The 14,774-nt window shown below is 34.2% G+C and overlaps 3 protein-coding genes across 3 annotated transcripts; 1 reads left to right on the forward strand and 2 right to left on the reverse strand.

Annotated features, from left to right (window-relative positions):
* Nucleotides 1–72: 72 nt before the first annotated feature.
* On the reverse strand, nucleotides 73–848 carry LOC106104282 (mitochondrial import inner membrane translocase subunit tim16). Its single transcript, XM_013284283.1, has one exon. The coding sequence runs from the start codon at nucleotides 779–781 to the stop codon at nucleotides 398–400; it is 384 nt and encodes a 127-aa protein (XP_013139737.1). The 5' UTR covers nucleotides 782–848; the 3' UTR covers nucleotides 73–397.
* A 239-nt stretch (nucleotides 849–1,087) lies between these two features.
* On the forward strand, nucleotides 1,088–11,280 carry LOC106104300 (DNA replication licensing factor Mcm2). Its single transcript, XM_013284311.1, has 15 exons — nucleotides 1,088–1,211; nucleotides 1,313–1,479; nucleotides 1,598–1,764; nucleotides 1,903–2,092; nucleotides 2,353–2,845; nucleotides 3,400–3,603; nucleotides 4,415–4,646; nucleotides 5,214–5,305; nucleotides 5,987–6,072; nucleotides 6,815–6,982; nucleotides 7,506–7,667; nucleotides 8,489–8,636; nucleotides 9,588–9,687; nucleotides 10,204–10,343; nucleotides 10,822–11,280. Exons 1-15 carry the CDS (start codon nucleotides 1,209–1,211, stop codon nucleotides 11,107–11,109), a joined length of 2,640 nt encoding a protein of 879 aa, XP_013139765.1. The 5' UTR covers nucleotides 1,088–1,208; the 3' UTR covers nucleotides 11,110–11,280.
* Nucleotides 11,281–12,457: 1,177 nt separating this feature from the next.
* On the reverse strand, nucleotides 12,458–14,587 carry LOC106104095 (zinc finger CCHC domain-containing protein 10). The gene is made up of 3 exons (XM_013284040.1): nucleotides 14,350–14,587; nucleotides 14,107–14,274; nucleotides 12,458–13,636 (listed from the first exon to the last, which is right to left on the reverse strand). Exons 1-3 carry the CDS (start codon nucleotides 14,391–14,393, stop codon nucleotides 13,432–13,434), a joined length of 417 nt encoding a protein of 138 aa, XP_013139494.1. The 5' UTR covers nucleotides 14,394–14,587; the 3' UTR covers nucleotides 12,458–13,431.
* Nucleotides 14,588–14,774: the final 187 nt, after the last annotated feature.

Raw genomic sequence — 14,774 nt, forward strand, 5'->3', positions numbered from 1 at the left:
TATCGATGCAAATAGTTCTATTATAAAATAAATTTTGATATATTATAGTCACAAATGTTTAAAAAAAGGAAATTAATGAATGAATCAGTTGACATTTTAATAAACAATGTTAGCATACATAGCAATAAACTATACCAATAAATGTTCAAATATGTGCTTAGCAAAACATACTTATATTGCTTAGCTTTTAGCTTGTAAAGTCAACTGTATGACATATTAAAGGTTCTAAATGTAATTTTATAACATAATCAACATTTTTATTAATAAGACTGATGTATTCTAGTCACTATTGTGTCCATTTTCTACATAATAAAGTATTTTACAAAACTTTCACTTTCACTAAACATATCTACAACATATACATTTGTATAACTGCACTAAATAAAATTAGAATGTCTCATGGTGCATCCTTTGGTTGACTCGAATCCGCTTGTGAATCTTTTGGCTTCAGTTCAACGTCCAATCTCTCTTTTGCTCTAACAATTTTCGATTGTAAGTAAAATGAACCACCTTTAGCTTTGTCGTTGACGTTGAATAAATGTTCGTAATTTTTCTTGACTTTATCAGGGTCTAATTTGTCTAAATTTAAAATTTGCATAGCCTCTTCCAGTGTAAGGCCTGTAGAAGCATTGGCAGCAGCTCTTCTTGCACCTTCTGGTCCACCACCAGCTCGTTTAGCGGCTTCCTGTGAAGCAGCTATTTCTTGCTTAAGAGCCCTAGCAAACGCTCTCCCAACAACCTGAGCACCCAAAACTATAATTTGAGCAATGTATTTAGCCATTGTCTATTTTCCAATTTGAAAAAGAAGGTATCTTGTATCATTACGAAAAGCAAAGATATGTCAAATAAAAATTGTCAAATGCATGATTTAGGTTAAAACACGTTCAAATTGAATTTGCTTTTCGAAGAATAAACACAATAAAACGTTATAAAAATTAATTGATTAGCTTTACTTTAAGTACTTCAAATTCTCCAAGTAATCAAAAAACAGTTGTAAGTAAACTAAAAAAAAAAGAAAATATTTTCGTATTATTTGGAATTTATATACTGTGGTAGTGCATAAAATCATAAAATTCGCGCGGTTTTTGACAGCAACAAAAACAACCTGCCTGTTGCTTGATTTCGTGTATTTCTGTTTTTAACGCTTTTTCAATCAGAGTTACATAATTTCTATTATTCTTTAACCATTAATACATTATTCAAAAACCATGGTTAGTGATTATCTTTCATACATTTCAATGAAATAGTGACAATCGTAAACTTGTGTTAGATTGAGAGTTTATAAGTTCAACGATACATTTCTATGTTTTAGAGTTCACCAATTCCTGATACTCCGTCTGATAGAGATGGGGCTCGGTCAAGAATGACATCACCGGCACGGGAATATGAAATGTTCGAAGATGAAAGTGCAATCCTCGGCGACAATGCCGTCGAAGAAGAAGACGATGGAGAGGAGCTTTTTAACGATAATATGGAAGCGTACGTTTATTAATCATAATAACAAAACCGTTAAATTTAAATCAGACGTATTTTAATAATATGCAGATATAAATGAGTAAACAGATGATAATTCTTCAATTTCTATTTTTTATTATAGGGATTATCGTCCTATGCCAGCTTTAGACCGTTATGACAATGAGGGCTTGGATGATGATGACTACGACCCAATGTCTGTTGAGGCTCGTGTGGCTGCTGAACAGGAGCTGCGGAGAAGGGATAGAGATGAAGGCAGAATCAGACGGGATGATCAAGGACTGTTTTATGGTTTGTAATATATTTGTATGTACAGAGCTGTCTTCTCATCCTTATTAAAGCTTTATATAAGAACATTAAAACTACAATACAAATTTAATTCAAATATCCAAATGTGAGGTTCTGGTACCATAAATTTAATATTTCCAGATGAATCTGATGATGAAAGTACAGACGTTCCTCGTAGTAAGCGTCGTCGCGATGCCGAAAGGGCAGCAACCGGAGACAAGGAGCAAACAGAAGAAGGCATTGAAAGTATTGAGAATCTCGAGGATACAAAGGGATATACAACTAAAGAATGGGTCTCTATGTTGGGACCTAGAACAGAAATAGCTAATAGGTAATAGATATAAGAAACATATGTAATCTATATGTATAACAAAATTGTATTGTTTGTATATAAAAATGATAAAAGTGATATATTTCGTTAACCTGATAATGATAAACTGATTTTTTAGAGTTTTGTCCGACTGCAAGGCCTGTTTGATCTCTGTGTACTTTTTATTTGTCAGACAGCTATTTAATAATAATGTAATTGTTACCATTGCACCATTTATTGGGGTACTGTCTCATAATAATCATAATTTCAATTATTTACAGGTTTAAAAACTTTCTCCGAACCTACGCGAATAACAAAGGACAATTCGTTTACAAGGATCGTATACGACGTATGTGCGAACACAATCAAGCGTCATTTCACGTTGAATTCGATGTTCTTGCACGGAAAGAACAAGTGCTTGCCTTCTTCTTACCAGACGCACCGTTCCAAATGCTTCAAATCTTCGATGAAGTAGCCAAAGAGATTGTTTTACAAATATTCCCGAGTTACGAACGTGTGACGTCAGAGATCCACGTCCGTATATCTGATCTGCCGCTTATAGAAGAGTTGAGAACATTCCGGAAGCTTCATTTGAATCAGTTAGTGAGAACTGTAGGTGTGATTACCGCAACAACTGGTGTTCTACCTCAGTTATCTGTTGTGAAATATGATTGTAATAGATGTGGTTATATACTTGGGCCGTTCGTACAATCGCAGAACTCGGAAGTGAAGCCGGGATCTTGTCCGGAGTGTCAAAGCGCTGGGCCTTTTATGGTAAGAAACAGTTTTACAATGTATTAGCTTGATAGCTTGACTCGATCAACCTATTGGCCCATAAAAGTTGCAGTCTATAGGGCATTATTATATACTAGCTGGTCCAAACCAACGTCATCAACATGATATTTGCAACATGAAAAACTTTATTTCATTGTATATCTTTCTTTTACCGTTAGTTAACAATTACCGTTACACATTAAGCATAACAGTGGTAGAGCACACTTTAACATCTTCGCAATGCAATACCTCGACCACACAGAAGACAGGCGTAAATTGAGAGCAATTCCGAGTTTCATCTGGTGAACGTGGTGCCGGAGGCCTAACTTTAGTCCCTTTTTCTTATAGAAAAAAGACTGGGAACGGAACGTGGATTTAACGGTGGAGGAGACGCATAACAAGGAAATGTCTTGTTTATGTGCGTCTCCTCCGTCGATTAAGGGTAGGCAACGCATCCGCTATTGTGAATGTCTATTGGCTGCGGTTGCTTCGGTTGCCGCTCTCTCGTTTGCCAACTTATACAAAAAAACATAAGATTTTTCTATATATTCCAGGTGAATATGGAGCAAACAGTATACCGTAACTACCAGAAGGTGACAATCCAGGAGTCTCCGGGCCGCATCCCGGCAGGCCGTATACCTCGCAGCAAGGATTGTATACTTTTAGCTGATCTCTGTGACAGATGTAAACCTGGTGATGAAGTGGATTTGACTGGAATATATACTAACAATTATGATGGATCACTTAATACTGAACAGGTATATCTATATTTTTTATAGTAATACAGTAGAATCTCGATAACTCAAACCTCGGTAACATAAAAACCTCTATAACTTCAAAGAATAATATGTTCCCTTCCCATCAGAGCCCGAAACCTCTATAACATAGACCCTTGATAACTTAAATCCTCTATAACTTATCAAGGTTCTAATGTATTATAAAGAGAAAAAATTGATGTTTTTGTACATATTAATATAACTCAAAAACTACTGGGATATTAAAAAAAAATTCTCCATTATAAAACTACTTTATTGCTGAGTAACTTGTGTTTTGTATTATTTTTCAATTTTACGTGGACAAAATCGCTAGCAATGGCTAGTATTATATATTTATACTATTTAAGGTATTTTTTATATTTATATGAAAGGGGGAATGTTTTGTTTTAATTTGTTAATCATAGAAAATATTAATGGGGGATATAAAAATTATGTAACTCTTAACTTTGTATGCATGGTATTAAAAAAAATCCAGTAATGAATATTGCCAATAGCATTCGGTGAAAGAATTTTGACAGCACTTTTCAAATGTATCTGCCACATACAAAAATACACATCTTTCCTATTTATATATATATATAGTATTAGAATCATACTATGACAAATGTAAAGTAAACAAAATAGCTCCATTACGAAAAGAACCAAAAATAATTGGATTTTCACTACTAATTTTAAAAGAAAGCTTTTCAATGGTGCCAGAATTTTTAAATCAGCCCAATTTATTTTTTAAATTCTAATACATGCAAAAATACAAATCTTTCCTCTTTATAATATTAGTATTTCCTATCTCCAGGGATTCCCAGTATTTGCAACAGTAATTATAGCTAATTACATAGTAGTTAAAGACTGTAAGCATATCGTGGAATCTCTAACAGACGAGGATGTTGCCAGTATTATAAAGTTGTCCAAAGAGGCTAACATCGGAGAGAGAATTGTACAGAGTATGGCACCTTCTATATATGGACATGATTTTATTAAAAGAGGTCTAGCGTTAGCTTTGTTTGGTGGAGAACCTAAAAATCCAGGTATGTTATACAAAATTACCTGTACTATTAAATAATAATAAAAAAAATAATTAAAACATGCATCAAAATGTGGAGAACAAGGTTTTATGTTTATTAACTTATTAAAACTTTCGTGAGACATTATACTATATAAATTATAACACGGCTAAACTCACGTGATAACATTCGGTGTAGGCACCGACAGTTTCGAACCCGTTGGGGGTCCTTCTTCAGGGTGAGTGATTAATCACTCACCCTGTGATTACGACCCCCAACGGGTTCGAAACTGTCGGTGCCTACACCGAATGTTATCATGTGAGTTTAGCCGTGTTATAATTTATATATTTATAAGGTTTTATGTGTTTAAACTGTCATCAGGTTTTCATAAACTTAAATTTTGTTGCAGTAATTGTTTTTTTCTTTTCAATATTTGACTACGTAAAATTTTTTTTTTTACATGATCCTTACGAATAAAAATCATAAAGTGTGATGAGACATTTTGAATTACCTTCAAACAGGTTTTAATTTCCCTCGATTGTGTTGTTTTTTTTTTTAGTTTTTTTACAATTTTCTTGAATATATTTTCAGGTGAAAAGCATAAAGTTCGAGGAGACATCAATGTTCTTATTTGTGGCGACCCCGGTACCGCCAAGTCACAGTTCCTTAAATATACTGAAAAGGTAAGCTTTTAATGTGACCATGTTTTATTGGAACCACTGTAATAAATATTACTGCAACAAACTTAATAATTTACGTATCTACGGTCTCTATTTCTACTTACTATTATTATCTTATTAACTAGCTATTCCCGTGCGACTTGATCCGCATAAAATTGTGAATATTTTATTTTATTGTTTACATGTGTCAAATTATCAATTGCAAATGTCAAAATGACATGACATGATGACAAAGCATGGCAACCTTGCTTCCTTGATGTTGGCAGCAACTTATGGTCTCTTTCCCACATCTAGGGTTTTTATCCAAAATATTTACATCTAAGTTTAATGGCATGAAAATATAAAGCCTAAAGCGTGACGTAAGTGTAGGGCTTTTTTTGAAAAAAGAGTTATTCAAAAATATGCTGTAATTGCTGACATCTTAGGCAACAGAGAAGTGTGTATTTACGCTTTATTATAATAGTATAGATTACTATACATGCAAAAATTTGGATGGATGGACGTTTGTTAGAGTTTGTAACCTAAACTGTTGTACAGATCTCAATGACATTTACCATATATGTAGAGGATAGTCTGAAAGAAAACATACTTTTTGTTTTTTTTTTTAATTATTTCGGCACGGATGGAATCTCAGGCGAAATCCAGTTGTTAATTTTGATGTATTTTTCATAATACTCCTTTCAGATCGCACCCCGTGCCATATTTACAACTGGTCAAGGAGCGAGCGCGGTCGGTCTCACTGCTTATGTAAGAAAGAATCCAACAACAAGGTAAATATCGATAAAGAGAACAAAAAAAAAAAAAACAATTGTCAATGCTACAAAATTTTTATAATCGACATTTTAAAAAAAGTCAATATTTCAAAATTCATCTATATTCGTTCACCTATTATGGAGAATCCTAACACATCCATCCAAACAGCTGAATGGCTTCAATAAAAATAGCCGTATCACGCTCTACAAGGATCGATCTATTATTAGGGACAGGACTATTGCTGCCAATAGGCCTGATATAGTAATAATAGATCGGTCTGAGAGTTGTGTAATGTTAGTCGATATTCGATATTCGATATCACTATCCCACATGACTAGAACCTCGTTAAAGTCGAAAATGAAAAACTATTAAAATATTTGGATTTGGCTCACGAGGTTACCGCCAAGTGGCGTATGAAATCGATAACCATTATTCCGATAGTCGTTTCGGTACACGGGCTAATAGCGAAGAGCTTCGACCAAAACCTCAAGAAGCTCTCGCTAGACAGTTGGATTAAGGGCCCAATACAAAAAGCGGTTATTTTAGAAACTGCACGCATTGTGAGGAGGTTCCTGTCTCTGCAGCTCTGACCACTGGTTGCTTGAGTCATCGGATTCCGCAGCCGGTGGACTTCTATTTTTTTATATAATATGTTTTATTTTTTTTTAATCAAAATCAAGTAAATCATATATATAAAAATAAGACATTAAAAATATGAGAATGTAAAATAATAATAATAATGAAATTATACATGTATAGAGAATGGACATTGGAAGCTGGTGCTTTAGTGCTGGCGGACCGCGGAGTGTGTCTCATAGACGAGTTCGACAAAATGAACGAACAGGACAGAACCTCCATACATGAAGCTATGGAGCAACAATCCATCTCCATATCCAAAGCAGGCATCGTTACATCACTACACGCCAGGTAAGAACTGTCTAAAGGCCGGTTTCCCAGCTTTAAATTTTACAGTCAAAATGGCGTAATGGGTGGTCCTTTGCGTTAACGAAGTTTGCGGGCGACAGCTCAGTATTAAATACTAGCGTTCCCGTGCGACTTCATCCGCGTGAAATTATATAGACTTTATTTCATTTGTGAAATGTCAAAGTCAAATTCATAAATGACAACCTTGGTTCCTTAATGTTGGCAGCTCGTAGTTCATGGTCTCTTTCCTACATAAGGGTTTTTATCCAATTTATTTACCCCCTAAGTTTAATAGCGTGAAAATATATAGCCTAAAGCGTGACGTAATTGTACTTTTCATGAAAAAAGGATTATTCAAAAATATGCTGTAATTGCTGACATCTTAAACAACAAAGAAGTGTGGGTTTACGCTTTATTATAATAGTATAGATAACTTAACTCACGTGAAACTTTCAGTATAGGCACCGATCAGTTTTGGTTGTTTTTTTTTTAATATTTTTTTAATATTAATAAATGTTTTTTTCAGATGCTCAATAATAGCAGCGGCGAACCCAATAGGAGGTCGCTACGACCCCTCGCTTACGTTCTCAGAGAACGTGAACCTGTCGGAGCCGATACTGTCGCGGTTCGACGTGCTGTGCGTGGTGCGGGACGAGGCCGACCCCATGCTGGACACACATCTCGCTAAGTATTACATTTATTACTTGCAAAAATACATTTAAACTTAAAAAAATACAGTAGGCATAGTTGACACTTCACTTGAAACATTTTTCAAGAAACAAAAAATCCAAACACTGAAGCGTCTCGGTATGTTAGATTTGACATTGAGATGTTACCGTACAAAGAAGTTACCGGTGAAAAAAATGTTCCCTATGTCTATATATTTCTTAATTTAAAATAAGGTAACAAGCTAAACTGGGTTTTAAGGTGACAAAAATGATACTTGCTTATCTTTATTGCAAAGGATAAGATGAAAAAATACTATTGTTATAAAAAAAAAAAAAATTTCATAACTCGGTTATCTGTATTCTGTAGGTTGATCGGTCCACCAGTTAATCGACCCTTTGGGTTTTTTGTCCCATTGTACCAATTGACTCTATACAATCTGACTTCTTACTAATATTATAAATGTGAAAGTTTAGATGGATGGATGCTTGTTTGTTTGTAACCTAAACGGCTGAAGGGATCTCGATTAAATTTGGCATAGATGTTGATAGTCTGGAAGAACACATAGGCTACCTTGATTTTTTTTATAACTAGCTTTCGCCCGCGACTCCGTTCGCGTGGAATTAAAAAAAAAAGTGAGTAGCGTATGTGTTCTTCCAGACTATCCTCTATATCTATACCAAATTTCATCGAGATCCGTTCAGCTGTTTAGGCTACAAACTCTAACAAACATCCATCCATCTAAACTTTCGAATTTATAATATTAGTACGATTGACTTTTCAAAAAATCTTTAATGTAGGCAGGTTAAATGAATAATTAAAAAAAAATGTCCGTAATTTCAGATTCGTAGTAAGTTCTCATATGCGACATCACCCGACAAAACGCGGAGCTACCTTAGAGGATAATATTACGGACGATATCGGCATACCGCAAGATTTACTGAAGAAATATATCGTATATTCGAAGGAAAATGTACATCCCAAGTTACAGGTAATGTCTTACTAGCTTTACCCGCGACTCTCCCTGTAGTATTAAACAAAAGTAAATAGACTATGTGGTCTAGACTATCCTCTACATCTATACCTAATTTCATCGAGATCCGTTCAGTCGTTTAGGCTACATTCCTAACAAACATCTATCTAAACTTTCGCATTTATAATATTAGCAAGATTATTATATGTAAGGGCTTTTTTGTTAGAGAATGTTAAAAATTATATTTTTCTTTATGTTTTTCTATGCATCTACATTGATAAAGGAAGCAAGTAAGTACTACTAATTATCCTTTAAATATGTTTTATATCCCTGGTCAATGAAACCGTAAATTAAAAAGTTTACAAGCTAAAGATATATGTTAGCTGTAGCTCGCGACTTCATTCGCGTGGGATAAAAGAAATAGTTAAAAGCTATGTTACTCACTGATAACATAGTTTTATAATAGTCAAAGATTTTTTTGAAATCGACTGAGTAGTTTTTATGTTATTTAAACACATACAAAAATACAAATATGTCCTCTTTATAATATTAGTATAGATATCTTCTTATTAGGATAGTTTGACTTTAACACTGCTTAATATCATAATTTGTGAGTCTAAGGGCCTGTCCCACCGTTGGCTGATAGAGGCTCAGATAGCTTAAAAAATGTAAAGGAGATGCATAGGAAGGGGAAATGTCCTCTTTATGCGTCTCCTCCTCCGTCGTATAAGGGTAGGCAACGCATCTGCAATTGCAGATGTCTTTGGGCAGGGGTCGCTTCGCCATTTTGGCGGATTCTAGTGGCCGCTTGCACGTTTGCCACCGTATGTAAAAAAAAAATTACGTCACTGACAGATATGGCAACAAAATCCGTCTCCATCACATATTTCGCATGTTGGATTGTGTAGACAATTTACAATTAGGTGGGACAGGCCCTAAGTTAAGTGTAAATTACAATGATTTTTCCAGAACATGGATCAAGATAAAGTGGCCAAGATGTACAGTGAGCTGCGACAGGAGTCCCTCGCAACTGGCAGCTTGCCCATCACTGTCAGACATATTGAGTCAGGTGAGACAACTATATTGTGATAATTACATTACACAATTACTCTTTAGCTGATAATTATACAGCAAATAAGAAATGGTCTATAAAAATAATCAAAAAAACAGATCATCGGTGACTCAAGGGTTAAGCACTCGACTTGTAATATACGGGTTTGAATCCAGCCAACTATCAATCATACTAATATTATAAATGCAAAAGTTTAGATGGATGGATGTTTGTTAAAGTTTGTAGCCTAAACTGCTTAACGGATCTCGATGAAATTTGACATATACGTGCAGGATAGTCTAGAACACAGTCTACTCACTTTTTTTTTTTTTTTACTTCCACGCGGACGGAGTCGCGGACGAAAGCTAGTAATGTTATAATTTTTGAATTAAAGTTGTACGTAGTTTAAAGCCTATACTGCTGAACGGAATTGAATGAAATTTGGTATATATAGTAGTCTCGAAGAACACAGGCTTACTTCTGATTTTTTTTATTAATTTTAATTTTTAATTTGTTTGTTTTCTTTACTTATAGTTATCCGTATGAGCGAAGCGCACGCACGTATGCATCTACGGGCTCAAGTAGACGAACAGGACGTCAACATGGCCATACGCACTATGCTTGAAAGTTTCGTCGATACGCAGAAATACAGCGTTATGCGACCTATGAGACAGGTAAGTTACACTTAGGGCCGGCATTAACAAAGGGTCGCTAAGGGCGCTAGACCAAAAGGGCTTCAATATAATACAGGCTCACTTAACCTTATTTATATCCCCTCCAAATTACTAAAAAGGGGGCGTTATAGAAATCTCGCCCAGGGCGCTAGTAATACTAAAATTTAAACTGGATATACTTTCAATTTTATCTGACCATACTCAGAGACAGTAAATTTACTTTTATTTAATCAAAATAATTTAAACTCATTTGCAAGAAAATGCTAAAAACATCACTTGATTAAATAAGGATCATAATTCATTTGTATTAATATTATAAAGAGGAAAGATCTGTATTTTTGTATATATTTAAATATTTCTAAAACTACTAAACTGATTAAAAAAATTGCACTATTTAAAAGCTACTATTTATTTGTTAATTTCACGCGGACGAAGTCACCAGCATCAGCTAGTTAATTAAAAAAAACTATCTTTACAGACGTTCCAGAAATATCTATCATACAAGAAGGATCACAGCGAACTATTATACTACATTCTACGTCAACTCACAATGGACCAGTTAGCTTATATGCGTGGTTTGCACAATCACTCACAGTCCACTATAGAGATATCAGAAAGAGATCTAACGGAGAGAGCGAGACAGATAAACATCACAGACCTCAAGCCGTTCTACGATAGTAGGATATTCAAAATCAACAACTTCAGTTATGACCAGAAAAGGAAAGTGATTATTCATATTTTGCCAGAAGCGCCTAGTGCGACGTAATGAACTGGATATGTACAGTCGCGGACATCCGCGGTGTTATAAACTCCGCCTTTTACAAATAACCAATTAGGTAACAGTGAATTATGTAAACGACGGGATAATAAAAAAAGCGGTGTTCTACTGACTGACATCATACTAATATTATATATGCGAAATTTTAGACAAATGGATGAATGTTTGTTAGAGTTTGTAGCATAAATGGCTGAACGGATTTCGATTTTTGGTATAGATGTAGAGGATAGTCTGGAAGAACACAGTCTACTCATTTATTTTGTTAATTCCACGCCGACGAAGTCGCGGGCGAAAGCTAGTTTTTTCATAAAACATATCCAAAAGCTGCGTAGTATTGGTTATTGTTCCGTGTTTAAACAAATCTTTTATGTTAGAATACCGAGAGATTCCCCGACTGTACATATTTTGTAATTGTAAGCTTCCACTGCCTAAACTCATGTTCCATAGCTCGAATAAAGAGTGTAGTAGTATAAAACCCTCGCCATAATTCCAAAAATACAGTCAAACAAAATGTAATACTATCTATATATTAAAATATTATATAGATTTTTTAGCAGTGGATACCTACTTTAATGCCGATCATCACTCCCACCATACTTTAATTATAATGTTAATCTTGTATTTGTTTTGTATGAATGTTTTTTAATATAATAAAATAAAGTGCCTCTCTGTTCTCTGTTTAAATGATAATCTTATTACCTACACCCATACATTCAATCAATTGTCTTGTCCCAATAGGGTCAGCACAGAATTAACTTCGACGGTACAGTAAGTGCTTGATTCCCACCATGGTGAAAAAATGTGTGAAGTCAACCCGCAGTAGGCTAACTTGGTTGGCCTAGTCAGGGCTTTAGGGTAGGGCTCCAAGTCCCTCATTGAGTACATATGAGTCTACGGCAGTATTATTACTCTTCTTATTTTCTTTATACTATATGCTACCTTATGCATATCCTCTTTCACACATATATCCAACCTTCCCATACCTTATAGTCATTTTATGCCCTTATTTGCACGGGCGCTAAATAGTGCGAATCCAAAAGTAGGTTTGTGATACTCCGAGTAATCTGCTGCGCCGACCTTACAGTAGTATAAGGAAGATGATTCGCACGGGCGTTTTTTTAACGCTGTGGTTCTTGTGAATTGGCTGTTTCAAAATAACTCATATTTCGTTTGCACAAAAAAGTGCTACCATATAAACATATACAAGGAAATGCATTTGTTCTAATTCAATACGCGTTATAAAAGCGCCAGTGCTAATCGGGGGTAAACTATAATGTAAATAAAACCTCTGCGCTAGTTGACTGGTTTAATTATTTTTTTAAAAATCAGACTTTTCTAAAATAAATATTTATTCCAAGAAACATATTCTGTCACAGTTAAAAACAATATTTCATCTATTATAAATCCAGTTATCAAACAAAAATAATTGGCAAATTTTATTTTTACAAAGCATAACCGTTACATTGAGTGATTCAAGACCTATAGCTGTTAGTTATACATCAATTAGACAACATACATACTATTAAAATCTTAAAATGAGTGACCTAATCACTACTAAACAATAAATACAACATTTTTACACAACTAAATCTACATTTCGAACCATCTTAAGACTTCTTTAGAAATGTTTCATTTGGGATGGGTCGATTTTATTGTTTAAAAATTTTACAATCACATAGTTAAAAATTAACACTAAGAATTATCTTAACTACAAACTCTTGCCCCTAGACTAGGTGGCAACACATTCCATGCACACTATTTTGTATGAACCCACCAGGTGAGTCCGCAGTACATGTTAAATTTTCAATGACCTGCATTCATTTTAAAACAATTCGCTCGCAACCAAACTTTTAAGAACCCATTCACAGTGGCAATCTCCTTAAACTCTTTAAAACTGTGAAAAGATATCAACATAATAAGATTTAGACAATTACAAATGAGAACATGAGATATTTTGCTAAAAAAAAAACATAGATAAAAAAATTTACACAAGCCTAAATCCTATTGAGTACATTAAACACAAATATGCAACTACCTTTATTCTGAAAGTAGAAAAACATTTAAATTTCTCATGATTTTTACATCAGACAGATATAGAAACCATTTGCTTTAAAACATACTGTTAAAATAGACAGAAAGATAGAATTGAAAATTAAAACGGTAAAAAGAAGGTAAAAACGAGTTTTTTAGAATTTAAATCATCTTAAATAGTGCGTATTGAAATAAAAAATAAAATTCAGTTATAATGGCAGTGATCAACATAAAAAGTAGCAAAATATCTCACCTTCTGTATAAAATTACAGTTTTAGCTTAATCACTCCCTGATCCAGATTCCGACTCGCTGTCACTGCCGCTGCCACTATCACTGTCACTGCCTGAGCCACTGCTGCTATCGCTTCCAGAAGAATCCGAGCTGTCTGAACCTGAGTCCGAGGAGCTGCTTGATGAATCCGAACAGTCTGAGCAGTCTGAACTAGCACGCTTCTTTTTTCTCGGAATCTTGCATTTGCCGTTGCTGCAAATTGACATAATTGAGGGTAGGTTCTAAAATTAAACTTAAGCTTTTAGATTTTGAGTATTGATGTTTCAAATATTTGTATTTGAAAATTCATTATTAATGTAAGGTATTTAAAAAAAATTGTCAAAGTAGGTAAGTTCCAATAATGTGTGTGTGGATTCAGATATTATGGCTGATTGAAATGTATGGAAGAGCAGCAAATTCTGTGCCAACCCTCCATAAGGGATAGGGCAAGTTGAAAAAAATTATTCTTGCTATTCCCCATTGTAACATATGGTAAGCCAAAAATACAATAAACATTTGTAAAATTCAGTCAAAAACATTTCTTAATCTAATTTAGGAAGATCGTTAATCCGTTACAACAGTTACAATCCTTAGTAATAATTTTTTCTATCTACCTTCAAGTTACTATTCTAGAAAGAACAACCATATGGCAAATTTTACTCGACACTAATATCAAAATTTACCTGCACTGGCCTTCTTCCTTCTTTTCTAAATTCTTTTTAAGGATCTTTGTGCGTGACGGTCGGACCAAGATTTTTCGTTTCCCCGTGCACTCGTAGCTCCAATGCCCATACTCCAAGCATTTCTGACAGCGAATGCCCTGAGGAAACGCCGCGGCCAAAGCTGCTTGCCTGTTAACAAATCAATTTTATATTTAAAATATCGGAAAATATGGAATATTTTACAATAAAAACCTAAAATTTTACTTTTTCCTCTGAGCTTGATGCCTGTTGTAAGTTCCCAGCGTCATTTTATTTTGATTGATTTATCGAGGTACAAATTATAATATTTTTCTTAAAATCTCGATTAGGTATAATAACTGAAAAATTCTATAAGACAGCGATTTGTAAGTACTTCTCAAACAGCTCGGCAAACACAAACAAAACGAAGCGAAATGATAGATTTGCGTCAAGCGTAGCCATCACACATTTTGTTTTTTCTTTTCTGTCATATTTCACAGCTCTGCAATCGATGTCTTTCTCAATTTCTTATTTTCCTAATAAAAATTACTACTATATTATTTGTTTTGAAAAGTGTTTTCTGCTTTAACATGTTAAATAAAATCTAAAATAAAAAAATTATAGTTATTTTTTTACATTGATGACTCATTGCAATATTTTTCAACGATTGT

The sequence above is a fragment of the Papilio polytes genome, unplaced genomic scaffold (genome assembly GCF_000836215.1).
Source record: "Papilio polytes unplaced genomic scaffold, Ppol_1.0 DF823691.1, whole genome shotgun sequence".
In the NCBI taxonomy this organism is placed as follows: Eukaryota; Metazoa; Arthropoda; class Insecta; order Lepidoptera; family Papilionidae; genus Papilio; species Papilio polytes.

Coding starts and splice junctions, on each gene's coding strand:
- LOC106104282 (XM_013284283.1), bottom strand. CDS start 781: ATGGCTAAATACATTGCTCAAATTATAGTTTTGGGTGCTCAGGTTGTT.
- LOC106104300 (XM_013284311.1), top strand. Junction 4,647..5,213: donor TGGAGAACCTAAAAATCCAG/GTATGTTATACA, acceptor ATATATTTTCAG/GTGAAAAGCATAAAGTTCGA. Junction 6,983..7,505: donor GTTACATCACTACACGCCAG/GTAAGAACTGTC, acceptor TGTTTTTTTCAG/ATGCTCAATAATAGCAGCGG.
- LOC106104095 (XM_013284040.1), bottom strand. CDS start 14,393: ATGACGCTGGGAACTTACAACAGGCATCAAGCTCAGAGGAAAAA. Junction 14,275..14,349: donor CATCAAGCTCAGAGGAAAAA/GTAAAATTTTAG, acceptor ATTTGTTAACAG/GCAAGCAGCTTTGGCCGCGG. Junction 13,637..14,106: donor AAGGAAGAAGGCCAGTGCAG/GTAAATTTTGAT, acceptor GTCAATTTGCAG/CAACGGCAAATGCAAGATTC.